We start from the raw sequence: 14,184 nt of genomic DNA, 5'->3' as shown, positions 1-14,184 counted from the left end.
TGATCCTCGGAATATATTAGGTGTAATTATTGAATTTGGAGAACTGAGAATCTCATTGAAACAGATGTAGGAATCGAGATCAAATTGAAGCATTGAAAGATATATCTTTATTCGCAGCAACGTTCATGTGCTTCCATATGACGCAGTTAAAAAGTTTTAGTGGTCAGGGGTTTCTCTCATGGAAATGCTAAAAGGCAAACAATGTTGTGTAATTGTCAATGCCATAATTCACTCGCATGCTGAAACAAATGATACATACGAACTATTTTTGTATTTTGTAAATAAGCTTTATTGTGTGGTAATTCATTAAAACATCTAAAGTGGGTACGTATCAATGCTCTTTTTTTATTACAAAATCAAGTCCATGCTATAAATTATTTAACAAGTTATAAGTGAACTGTAGTCAATTGTATGTTGTTTTTCTTGTACAAATCATAATTTTTACAAAATGATAACTTGTACAAAACATAAACAGACCATATAATAAAAAGCACAAGGTAATTGTTAAATAAGAAAATCTTAATTATTTGGACATCAAGGTCTGTTATTCAGGCAGATGTTTTTACATTTGATTATGCGATTTACATAAAAATATAAACTCTTTGTCAAGGATATATTTACAACTATTCTTTCTTCAATTTTATTTTTAAACGTTAATTTACAGCTGCGAACTATTACCCAGCCCAGAGTTATAGATCGTCATTTTGAGTTCATTTAATCATTCCAAAAAAAGAAGTGAGAAAGCGTTAAAGATATAGTTCCCTGACTTAAGTGAACTATTCGTGTCGCGAACAAACTGCAACTGCAGCGACAATTCATATATTTGCCAATCTCACATTGTGAATTGATGTGTAGTTTGGTCACGCATTGCATTCAAAGTGGTTCTTTATGGAACGCCGGAACTGTCTTATAGTGTAAATATTTAATGTGTTTTGTCGATTTGCCTTTACGTCCTGTCATTTCTTCTTTATGTTACGTGCAGATGCCTTTATTTCCTGACACGGCATCTCTTTGTTATGTAAAATTAGTAATTTGTTTGGTCAAACAATTGTATGATATGTCATTGCTAAACTTTGTTGTGTAAAACATGCATTACATTATGCTGTAACTACTATATATTCTGTGAATAGTTCGAAACTTTATGATCAACCACCTTTTCATTCTCTTATATTTTTTCTATGCTGTGTCTATTCTTTTTTTACGTAAAGTCAGTTAATAATTGCGTCCTGTCTCAGGTGTTATTGTTATGTCAAATGTTCTAAAGCTTTTGTTTTGATACACCTTTGTTCTATGTAAATCTCATGATATTATAGTATTTTGGCATTATGTTTTGTTTATACATATGTATCTCCAGTGAAAAACCCAATACATCATGGTATAATTCATATGCGTTTCACCGAACAATTGATACTCTCTGTGAGCATTCATTACGTCATGTGCAAATGCCATTTACATTATGTGCAAACAACTAATACGTTTTGTGCAAACCTCGTTTACCTTATGTGCAAACATCGTTCACCCTGTGTGCAAACATCGCGTACCCTATGTGCAAACATCGTTTACCTTGTGTGCAAACATCGTTTACCTGATGTGCAAACACCTATTACGTTATGTGCAAATACCTATTAAGTTATGTATAAAAACTACATCATTATGTGCAAACACTATTACGTTATGTGCAAATACCGCTTACATTATGTGCAAACACCATGTATGTTATGTGCAAATGCCTATTACATTATGTCCAAACATCTCTTACGTTATGTGCAAACACGTATTACGTTATGTCCAAACACCTATTACGTTATGTGCAAACACCTATTACGTTATGTGCAAATACCTATTACGTTCTGGTAAACGCTTTTTTGACACAGATTAAAACGAAACGCATCAATGATATGCATTTTGAAAATGAAGAAAATTAAAAGTTTGACCTTTCTAACAAACTGTGGATTTTTATATTAATTATATTGATTGGTGTAAAAATGCTATATACATACAATGTATCTAGTTTTATGGGAAATTATTTTGCTCTACGCAAGAGTGTGCATTATGCATCCATGCTTTGAAAATTTGTTTACTTTACTTGTTGAAAATTATAACAAATATACAGACACGACTTTAGTTTTCAAGAGGTGCAACCGAAAGGAACAATACGATATAAAAAGGAAGATGTGGTACGAATGCTAATCTGACAACTCTTCACAAAAGACCAGGATGATTTGTTATTACCCTCCAAGTAGGGTTTTCATCTAGCGAGAAAGGTGTACTAGATTAATGCTACAAATGTAACGACGTCTCCCACGATTCATGTAGCAGCTAAGGAATCCTACAAATGTTTAAGATTTTTTTTTTCATATTAAAAACTGCATTATCCTGTAATCTACAAAAATGACTTTCATTTATCCTTATTTGGTCCGGTACCTTTTCGAACCGTGTCATCAAGAACGATACAAAAAATAAATATTATAGTAAATTGAAATGTTTTCTTCTATTATTTTTTTTATAAGTGATATGCATATCGTTTATTTTGTTGTCTATAAGAATAAATAAATAATTTCGTTGCTAAAATGGTTATCTTAACATAATTTTCCTTTTGAATTTCAGAAAAAACCTGACTTTCTATAAAAAAGATGTGGTATGAATGCCAATGAGACAATTCTCCACGAGAGACCAAATGACAAAGAAATAAATATATAGATCTTCGTATGGCCTTTAACAAAACACCCATACCGAATAGTCATCTACTCTATTTATTTTTCTACCCCATTTAATTTTTCACCAGTTAAAAAAAAATGGTTACAGTTAAGTAATTCGCTTTTATCCTGCAATTAGCTAGTTATTGTATACAAAATAACAGATAAACTAAATTTTTTTTGCTTTGTTTGTACATGTACAAATAAATTTTCCTGCTACCCGTTTCCATGTTGATCAATCGGTAATATATTTCTCTCTGGGTAATCTTCATTTTGGGGTTTTCTTCGAGTCCGCATTTCAATAATTGTAAAAATCAAAGACAATGGTTAAGATTTAAACAACTTATGCTCAAATACCAGGTGTAAATTGTAAACAATAAATGTACATTGTCAGAAATATAAAATGTATTAGTTCTCGCTGCGAAACAGGAGAAAATTCGGTAAGCCTCGCTTTACGTCCTGTTTCTAAAGCTCGTACAAATAAATTTCACGTTTACCGACAAAGTACATTTATAATCAATACATTATTCCACAGTTGTTGATATATATAAAAGAAGATGTGGTATGATTGCCAATGAGACAACTATCCACAAAAGACCAAAATGACACAGACATTAAAACAACTATAGGTCACCGTACGGCCTTTTGGTATAAATTTATCTTTTTGTTCAATATTTCAACGAATATCGTCGTATAAACTAGAAACATCAACCTATTTTCAGAACGGAGAGTCATAAATTCAATGAATATCACTGCGGGATATACGGTATAAATGGTAAGCTTCGGTGCGTTTAGTTATGAACGCGAATGGTTCGATAAATATAGCTAAATACACAATTAAGCCAAATGTTCATAAAAGGGATTTGCTGCACATCATTATTTAAGAAATCTTCCGTTAAAAAAATATAAAATTTCATACAAATATATTCTTTTGTATCTAAATGTTATTATTCTAAAATATGTTTTGACAGTTTCCGTTAAATATTGCCATTTTTAGATATATCGGTCCCTCTTTTCTCGTGTACTGTTAAAGCGAAACGGTTTTTTTTATTAATAGGTTGCGAGGCATGAAGTTCATATGATTCAATCCAAATTATCCTCAAAGTACAGTAACAATCTTGAATTGATGCAATCTTGTTCGCCTTGAAATCGACGTAACATATTTAGTCAAAATTTTTAAAATTATATAACCTATATAACGAAAAGAAAACTGTGAAGACTTTAACACGAAAGGGAAGGCTTAAATTCTTCTGTAATTTCCCTGCTACCAATTATAAACTAAGAAAGTCATGTTTTGTATTGTTGGAATTTCGGAACCCTCTTATTCATCCGTTTAAAGCACCATGAAACAATTGCCAGCTTACTCCCAGTTTTCAAAAATCTTTAAATGTGCAGTATGTCATTTATACGGTTTGAGTTCTCAAAATGAATCAAGATAAATTAAAAATAACAAGACATTTATAAAAAATATAAAACCCTTGTTATGTTTTATCAATTTTTGAGAAAATCTTTAGGTTGAAGATATTAATCAAAGTACTGAAGTACTGAACATCGGATGACTGCAAGTTCTAGTGGACGGTCACAAGCACTTGTCTTAAAAAACCAAATCACATCTCTTTACCTGAAAGTGACGTTAAAGTACAGATATATATTTTTTCTGTGCGATGATGATAAATTCAACCTCATCGTGGAAGTGATACAAATCAGTAAACTCTGTTTTTTTTGTTATACATTATTTTAATATTTGTAAATTACAGTTACAGGTATATATAATTTTTATCCATTTGTATATCATTCTATTGCACTATATTAATTATAGTGCTGTGCAAGTGCATGGTGGACACTCTGCTGTAATAATTCGATTTTTCTGATAGATTGAATTTGAGGGGGCATTCATATTTTCCAGCAAAACATTCAATGTCCCACGCAGAGAGAGGGAGCAAAAACAGATAACTTTGCATTGGAGATTGCAAACGTTCTTATGAATATTAATTTTTTTTGCTTTATTTATGTTTCTAACGAGTTTAACGACATTTTCATATCATTAATTTATGTTCAAAACACAAATTTAACTATGTTTATTATATTTCATATCAAATGTTATTAATTCATGGTCGTTTTATTATGCATATATATTACACACTGAAATTGAAAATTGAAATATCAATCATTAATAAGTGTTTATTTGCATTGCTAATCTGCAATATGCACGATTTGTTTGCTAAAATATGTTCCTGTACAATGTTTTCAAAAATGCATTAAATGTATTTTATGACTTTTGTCAATCTAGGCACACCCCCAGAGAGACACACCTCGAGAATCGTGTCTATATATTTGTAAATATTTTAATTTTCAACAAGTAAAGTGAACAAAATATAAAAAGAATGGATGTAAACGCACACTCTTTAAAGGGGCACTAGCTACGAGATATATAAAAAATATAAAGTTTGATTTTTTTCTGTTCAATCAATAATGAAAGTGAAATAGTGAAATAAAGCCAAAAAGGTTCAATTTTGTCAAATTACGCTAAGAAACATTGATAATTAGTAATTCACTTGCAAGTGAATGAGTCGACCTCTTTAAATCCGTATTTATGTGAACTTCAATTTAACCCCTAGCTAGAGATTGACAACGCATGCATTGTACGTGTACTGGTTATTTAAAGAACAAGAATGTCAACAGTGAAAGTGAAACTACGGTAAATCATTTGATTACTAATTCGATGCACATAAAATCATTCTTATACGGTTAAAAACAATGAGAAACATCTATTTTTAATCTATAAAATAAAATCAAACAGACCTATAAAAATCCAATTGCACGTGTTGGTTTAATCTATTCATATCTTCATTTATGTTTACATCGCTTATATGGTCATCTGAGGTCAAATCGATAGGTAATTAGATGGCGTCTGGACTAAAATACACACGAAACGAACCTATATAGTATCTGCCCCATGCTTTGTAAACTGTTTATTTTAGACTTTTGATAGTTTGGATAAATGTTTTACATTGTTATAAATCAAATATGAGAATTTGAGTCAAATCGGTGAACATGAATTTGACAGCTAGTGCCCCTTTAAATAGAACAAAAAACTAAATATTTATATAACATTTTTATATCAATCAATATATAAAAATACTACATTTCCAATACTAAATCAACATCACGATGCACATATATAACCTTCAGTTCACATTCAGCATCCAATGGATATTACCTTGAAAAAGAATACAACGAAGTAGTTCAGAGCTTTTTAGAAAGCTAAAACTTGTAATTTTCTTAAAGTGTATATCACTGATGCGTTTTGTTTTAATCTGTGTCAAAAAAGCGTTTACCAGAACGTAATAGGTGTATGCACATAACGTAATAGATGTTTGGACATAATGTAATAGGCATTTGCACATAACTTACATGGTGTTTGCACATAATGTAAGCGGTATTTGCACATAACGTAATAGTGTTTGCACATAATGATGTAGTTGTTATACATAACTTAATAGGTATTTGCACATAACGCAATAGGTCTTTGCACATAAGGTAAACTATGTTTGCACATAGGGTAAACGATGTTTGCACATAAGTGGAACGATGTTTGCACAAAAGGTAAACGAGAATTGCACATAACGTATAAGTTGTTTGCACATAATGTAAATGGCATTTGCACATGACGTAATGGATGCTCACAGAGAGTATCAATTGTTCGGCAAAACGCATAGGAACTATACCATGATGTGTTGTGTTTTTCACTGGAGATATATGTATTAACACAACATAACGCCAAAAGACTATAATATCATGAGATTTACATGGAACAAAAGTGTATCAAAACAAAACCTTTAGAACATTCGGCATAACAATAACACTTGAGACAGGACGCAATTTTTAACTGACTCACGTAAAAGAAGAATAGACAGAACATAGATAAAATATGAGAGAATGTAAAGGTGGTTGATCATAAAGTTTCGAAGTATTCACAGAATATATATAGTAGTAAAAGCATGATGTAAAGCCTATTGTACGCAACAAACTTTAGCAATGACATATAATACTACTGTTTGACCAAACAAATAACTAATTTGACATAACACAGAGATGCCGTGCCAAGAAATACAGACATTTGCACATAATATCAAGAAGAAACGACAGGACGATAAGACAAAGTGACAGAACACATTAAATATTTACACTATAAGACAGTTCCGGCGTTCCATAGTTCTTCGATTAGTTATTATACAATCATATAAGATATTTCAAACAAACTTTTATTTTTATTTTTATTTATATTTTATTTAAGAAATCGTAATATACACCCTTCTTGTTACTTTTAATCTATACTCACGTGTTGTAAATACATACTATAGTAATTTACCTTCATAACAACGAATTAGAGTGACAAACTCTGTCCATGTTCCGTTATCTGTACAAGAGACGTCAATTTCTTTTCCATAAAACCCATTTTTACATCTAAGAGTTCCCTTTTTTCCATTCTCGTCCGAGTCTGGTAACCATGTTGCATTTGGAACTGATGGAGGTCCTCCACAATCTGGAACAGTATTTCATCTTATAATTTGGACTTATAGTTACACAGTTGATTAAACAAACTTTCATAATCAAGATGCTGTTCTTCGAAACAAATATTGATATTTTGTCATTACAATAAATTAAAAACATAATCCTCAACAGATTTTAATTTCGCTCCTGATTAGCCGATACATATTAACTCAGTATGTTGCTCAGTGATTTGTTCCTTTCATACTCAGCACAAACTTGAAATCATGTTTCTTACTCATAGTCAGGTTATTTAAAAAAAAGTGCTGATCACTCCAATAAATTTTCTCTAAAAGAAAAGCCAAGGTTTTGAAATAAATATTCAAACTCATCAATCGAAAACCAACTAACAAGGTCAGGAAAAGAGAGTGAAAAATGGAGAAAGGACAACTATAAGTCAACAAAGCTTCAATGAGCAACACAAAACCCACCAAAATCCAGGAATGACATTAGTAGCTCCAGAAGGTTAACGCAGGATTTATCATTAGAATCATAAATAAAGATAATTCAAAAATGGGATGATGCTTATATTCGCCAATTTTCTAATATTTCAAAATATCGATAGTAGCATTTGCCTTTTCGATTACGATAACATGTATATAATTGAAATGAAAGATAATTATAATGATTATATATAGCGCGCCGGTTACAGGGCAGGCGATTTAGTGTCACTATATCTCAGTAGCATGGGTTCGAATCCCGGCGAGGGAAGAACAAATAATTTGTGAATGCAAATTTACAGATCTATCATTGTTGGGTTGATGTTTAGACGAGTTGTATATACATAATGTACACAGCCATGTGTCACCATCACTGCTGGTGTTCCGATGGATACATCTGTTGTAGAGTTGTCACTGGCTCAGACGTACTTATAAATATAATTGTTTTCTGTAACTGTATCTTACATTAATTTGTAAGATCCTTTACTATAGATAATTTAGCTGATCTGTAAAAATAACATCTCCATGCCTTATATATCATGTACTGTAATACGACGCAATATTAAAACTGACGTGGAAAGATAGCACCCGGCCACCAAAAGCTTCATTTGTATGAAGCCCAGGTGGTCGTGTGGTCTAGCGGGACGGCTACAGTGCAGGCGATTTGGTGTCACGATATCTCAGTAGCATGGGTGTGAATCCCTGCGAGGGAAGAACAAATAATTTGCGAAAGCAAATTTACAGATCTAATATTGTTGGGTTGATGTTAAGACGAGTTGTATATACATAATGTACAAAGTCATGTATCATCATCACTGCTGGTGATCCGATGGATGAATCTGTTGTAGAGTTGTCACTGGCTCAGACGTACTTATAAATATAATTATTTTCTGTGACAATATCTTACATTAATTTGTATGATCCTTTACTATAGATAATTTAGCTGATCTGTAACAATAACATCCCCATGCCTTATATATCATGTACTGTAGTACGACGCTAGATTAAAACTGACGTGGAAAGATAACATCCGGCCACCGAAAGCTTCATTTTTATGAAGCCCAGGTGGTCGTGTGGTCTAGCGGTACGGCTACAGTACAGGCGATTTTGTGTCACGATATCTGAGTAGCATGGGTTCGAATCCCTGCGAGGGAAGAACAAATAATTTGCGAAAGCAAATTTACAGATCTATCATTGTTGGGTTGATGTTTAGACGAGTTGCATATACATAATGTACAAAGCTATGTATCACCATCACTGCTGGTGATCCGATGGATAAATCTGTTGTAGAGTTGTCACAGGCTCAGACGTACTTATAAACATAATTATTTTCTGTGACTGTATCTTACATTAATTTGTAGGATCCTTTACGATAGATAATTTAGCTGATCTGTATAAATCTGTTGTAGAGTTGTCACTGACTCAGAGGTACTCTTATATATATATATATATATATATATATATATATATATATATATATATATATATATATATATATATATATATATATATATATATATGACAACTCTACAACAGATTTATCCATCGGATCACCAGCAATGATAGGGATACATGGCTGTGTACATTATGTATATACAACTCGTCTAAAAATCAACCCAACAATGTTAGATCTGTAAATTTGCTTTCGCAAATTTTTTGTAATCTGTAACAATAATATCTCCATGCCTAATATATCATGTACTGTAGTACGACGCTAGATTAAAACTGACGAGGAAAGGTAACACACGGCCACCGAAAGCTTCATTATTGTGAAGCCCAGGTGGTCGTGTGGTTGAGCGGGCCGGCTACAGTGCAGGCGATTTGGTGTCACGATATCTCAGTAACATGGGTTCGAATCCCGGCGAGGGAAGAACACAAATTTGATAAAGCAAATTTACAGATCTAACATTGTTGGGTTGATGTTTGAACGAGTTGTATAAATATGTCTATTCTATTAAACGAGAAGACCTCATTTTGTGTGTCGCTTCTCTTCCTCCCACAACAAATTAATCATCATGCCTCTGTGTCCTATAGGTAACATGCATAGTCGCATTTGTCATCTATTCTTATGACTATTCAGTTTGGGTTATTTTGGGAGAAAAACGAAAATTAAGGCGTCCGAATATTGCTTCCGTCATCAAACTGACTTTTATGTCACACATGACTTCCGGTTTTAACATTGAGAACCAATCGTATGATAGATAACAAAACTGAAAATAAACAAGCCAATCAGATCGTTGTCCATGTCGTGGTTTTTATATCGTATGAACCACTACTATTATACTTCGGTTTTAACTTACATATTTTAAATTTCATTAGTTCTCGGACGGGGACAGGACAATTATTTTTGCGTTTTTCTGCATGTATACTATGATTAATATACTATTATAATATGTAGAGACTCTCTATACAATATAGCATTGAGTTTCTGTTATCAAACCGACCGTTAAACTTTTAAGTCAGACATGACTACCGGTTTTAACATTGATAACCAATCGTATGATAGATAGAAAAAAAAGATAAATAAATAAGCCAATCAGAGCGTTGTCCACATCGTAGTTTTTATATCGTAAGTACCACTATTATTATACCTCGGTTTTAACCGTAACACACAATTATCATAAGTACTCGGACGGGGACAACACAATTATTTTCACGTTTATCGGCATCATCCCGATGTATACTATGATTAATATACTACTATTATATATAGAGACTCTCTTTATAATATAGCAGTGATCGCCAGGGACAAGAAACTTTATAGAATTAATAAAAAATTGAATTCACTTTAATATTTATAATAAAGATACGTAAAACTATGTTCAAAGTATACAGAAACGCGAAAATAATGGGATATAACAGAAAACAAAATAATAACGGACTTTGAAAAAAAAGAGAGGGCTTAGAAATATTGTCCTGTCTCCATGTAACTTTTGATATCATTTTTTAAATTCTCCAGACATAATTTTTTTTACAAAAATTCAGCCTAAAATAGTTAACATACTTTCAACCAAGCTTTTGTTAAAATGTCCGCAATTTCGCTTTTAAATGTAAGTCAAACAGGACTTACGGTTTTAAACTTGCACATAAATTTCATAAGAGTACTCAAGGACAGGACAATAATTATTGCGTTGATAGAGACTCTCCAAATAATATATAGCAGTGATCGTCTAGGAGAAGAAATTCATAGTTAATAGCAAATACACTTCATTTATAGTATACAGAAACGCGAAAATAATGGAATTTAACAGAAAAAATTAATGTACATTGGAAACAAGGGAGAGGACTTAAACTGTTTCAAAGTAAAATATATATAAGCATAATATCTAGGCATAATGTCTTGTATTTATTAGGTTTAAACTAATATTTACATTTAAAGATTACGCATATGTAAATTGTATGTATTAGACAATTTGGTTAGAACCTTATAAAGACAATAAGCTGACTTACATGGGATGCAGGATGTGTTGACACTTGACCAGTTTCCAGAAGATAAGCATTCCAATTTGACATCAAATGGATCATAATATCCTTTTTTGAACAGTTCAACATTACAATCGACCCCTCTGTTAATCCGGTATGATACCATACGGCATTACTGGTTTTGGGCGGAAAACCACATGGCACAGCTATATAATATAAAACAGTTCAAAAGACACGTTTGCCTTTTTTTCTGTACATTTTTATTAACTTTTGACTTTAATAAACATCACAAAATGCAATATATCTAGGTTCTGAAAGTGAAACATGATTTTGATGTAGATTAACATAGTTAAACATATGTTTGGTGTCAGAGCTATTAATTAAATTTTAAATCAAAGATACCTAGAGTATTTTGATATTGATTGCTTGGTGTATAATTAGTTATCAAAGGTACCAGGATTATAATTTAGTACGCCAGACGTGCGTTTCGTCTACATAAGACTCATCTGTAACGCTCGTATCAAAATATTTATAAAGCCAAACAAGTACAAAGTTGAAGAGCATTGATGATCCAAAAGTCCAAAAAGTTGTGCCAAATACTGCTAAGGTTACCTATGCCTGGAATAAGAAAATCCTTAGTTTTTCGTAAAATTCAAAGTTTTGTAAACAGGCAATTTATAAAAATAACCACATTATTGATATTCATATCAACACCGAAATGTTGACTACTGGGCTGGTGATACCCTCGGGGACGAAACGTCCACCACCAGTGGCATCGACCCAGTGGTGTAATTAGTCATCAAAGGTACCAGGATTATAATTTAGTACGCCAGACTCGCGTTTCGTCTACATAAGACTCATCAGTGACGCTCGTATAAGCAGGCCATTGTGATCAAAAGTCAAGGACATGTTCTCAACTTTCAATGTTATCGCTTCTCCAATTAAACGGTAACTGAAAACATTGAAATGTTTTTGTGAAACTGTTTCGGTTGTATTTTTGTTGTGAATGATATAAAATACCATGTCTCTTTCACTCTGTTTTTTTTTATTCTGCTTTGAGTAGATCTGATGAGTTACGCCTTTTCAACTGATTTTTGTAGTTCTAATCATAAATAACATAAACGGTACCAGATGATGCATGCGCATTTCGACAATTAATGTTCCTTCAGTAATGATGAAGGAAAACATTTGAAAATCCAAAGCTTATTTAAAAGATGAAGAGCTATAAACCCCAAAAAACAAAAAAGTAAGCCAAAGCCGGACAACGAATCAGAGCTTTGCTTTAAGCCCTGGTGACAACGAACCCACGACACATCTATGCAGCACCACGACATGATTTTTTTGTCAAATCGCGGGTCATCTGTGATCGTCGTAAGACAGATGCACGATATGTTGAGCATCATGGCGCTGTCGTGTGTCGTGGGACAAAAATTGGACATGCACCATTTTTGTTCTACGATTTTTTTTGTCGTGTCACTGTCTTGTGGCTGTCCTGAGAATGTCTTACCACAGTCGTGGAACTGTCGTGTGATAAACACATTGTCGTGGATGCCAACATAAACCATTTTAATAAAAAAATAATTGTACGACTGTCGCATCGTGATACAGTCTTACGAATACAAAATTTCGTACGATGCTCGCACAACATTGATTGTCTGTCGTACGACAGTAATACGTTCATCGTGCAACATATTTTCATTTTATTTAGACGAATACAATTCAGCGGGTATATACGTTTGGAAAAAACATACCGTCTGCCGTATAAAGAAAATGGTTATTCAACCAGAACGATTATACTTCGCCCTACTAAATAGTCGCCTTACCGGAATCCAACAAGAGCAAAATATGGTCCTGTTAGCATTGATTCGAGCACATGGACAGCATAGGAACCAGCGGAACGCCCGACATCGGTGGGTTAAGCCATGGATCGAAAACTGCGCCTGATGTTTGGGCAGTATAGTACTCTGATGCAAGAGTTTAAGCGGGAATCTACCGGTGATTTCGTTGGACTCATGCGGAAGGAGCCTGGCATGTTTCAAGAACTTTTGCTGAGAGCCGCCCCTCACATCATTTACCTGATAAATCGAGTCTTCTTTATATACTAGTAGTTCGGAGTCAAACGCGCGATAGACCCACGACTGTTTTGCGACAGTCGTACGACAGTAGCACGACAGTAACACTCGCATCCCATGACATGAAAACCTAAAAACATAGCACAAAACAACTCACGATTGTCATACGACTGTCTCACGACCAACTTGCAACAAACCCACGACAGTACAATTTCATTTTTTTTCTGTCGTGTTCCCATCGTGTAGTCATCGTGGACATGTCGTAGATTATGTGACCACTCTAAATATTTTTTTGACATTTTGCACGACAGTGCCACGACAACTATTTTATAGATCTTCCACGACAAAAAAACTTACGATCTGTTGTGACCGGGGCTTTAGGAGATACATTCATTAATTTAAAACAATTTCCAAAACAGCACAAATCCGCATAAACCGTTACAAAATATTACTGGTTGGGGATGGTTCGCGCCTTCAACATGTTTAATCTAGCCATATTCTTTATATGTAAGTGAAGTGGTTGTCGTCTGACATATTTGTTTTTCGTAAATAGTTTTTTTTATAAAGTAGGCCGTCAGTTTGCTTGAATGAACTGTTTTTATATTTCTCACGTTTTATAGCTAACTATACGATATGGTGTTTTTCTCAGTGTTGAAAGCCGTACAGTTGCTTTTGATTGTTTTCTTCCATTTCATTTGATCTTTGGTGAATAGTTGTCTAAATGTCAACCATGCCACGCCTCTTTATTTTCACTGTAGTGAATACAGTCAGTCAAGATGAAAGGAAATTAATAATATAAAAGTATGACGCTGATTTAGTAGTGACTATCAAACATCGGCCTTCGACACCATACGCTTTAATAAGACCAACGATAACATATCAATGCTCTCGCTATGTAAATGTTTGGATAAAAATATCAGTATCCATCTAGTTTTTTTTCAATACTCGTCCCGTATTATTGCGCCTTGTGAAATAACAAAAGGTAAAGAAAGACAATGAAAA

The 14,184-nt window shown here is 33.2% G+C and overlaps 1 protein-coding gene across 1 annotated transcript in view; it reads right to left on the bottom strand.

Annotated features, from left to right (window-relative positions):
• LOC143063569 (protein mesh-like) overlaps positions 1 to 14,184 on the bottom strand; it is a 50,570-nt gene that overhangs the window by 6,805 nt on the left and 29,581 nt on the right. Inside the window, exons 15-16 of the mRNA XM_076235782.1 lie at positions 11,138 to 11,316; positions 7,069 to 7,242 (exon numbers count right to left, since the gene is read on the bottom strand). Of these exons, the coding sequence (XP_076091897.1) occupies positions 7,084 to 7,242; positions 11,138 to 11,316 (338 nt within the window). The 3' untranslated portion in view covers positions 7,069 to 7,083. The remainder of the gene's footprint in view (positions 1 to 7,068; positions 7,243 to 11,137; positions 11,317 to 14,184) is intronic.

The sequence above is a fragment of the Mytilus galloprovincialis genome, chromosome 2, assembly GCF_965363235.1.
Source record: "Mytilus galloprovincialis chromosome 2, xbMytGall1.hap1.1, whole genome shotgun sequence".
Classification (NCBI taxonomy): domain Eukaryota; kingdom Metazoa; phylum Mollusca; class Bivalvia; order Mytilida; family Mytilidae; genus Mytilus; species Mytilus galloprovincialis.
The sequence above is the reverse complement of the archived record's forward strand: the minus strand, read 5'-3'. Positions and strand labels throughout refer to the sequence as shown.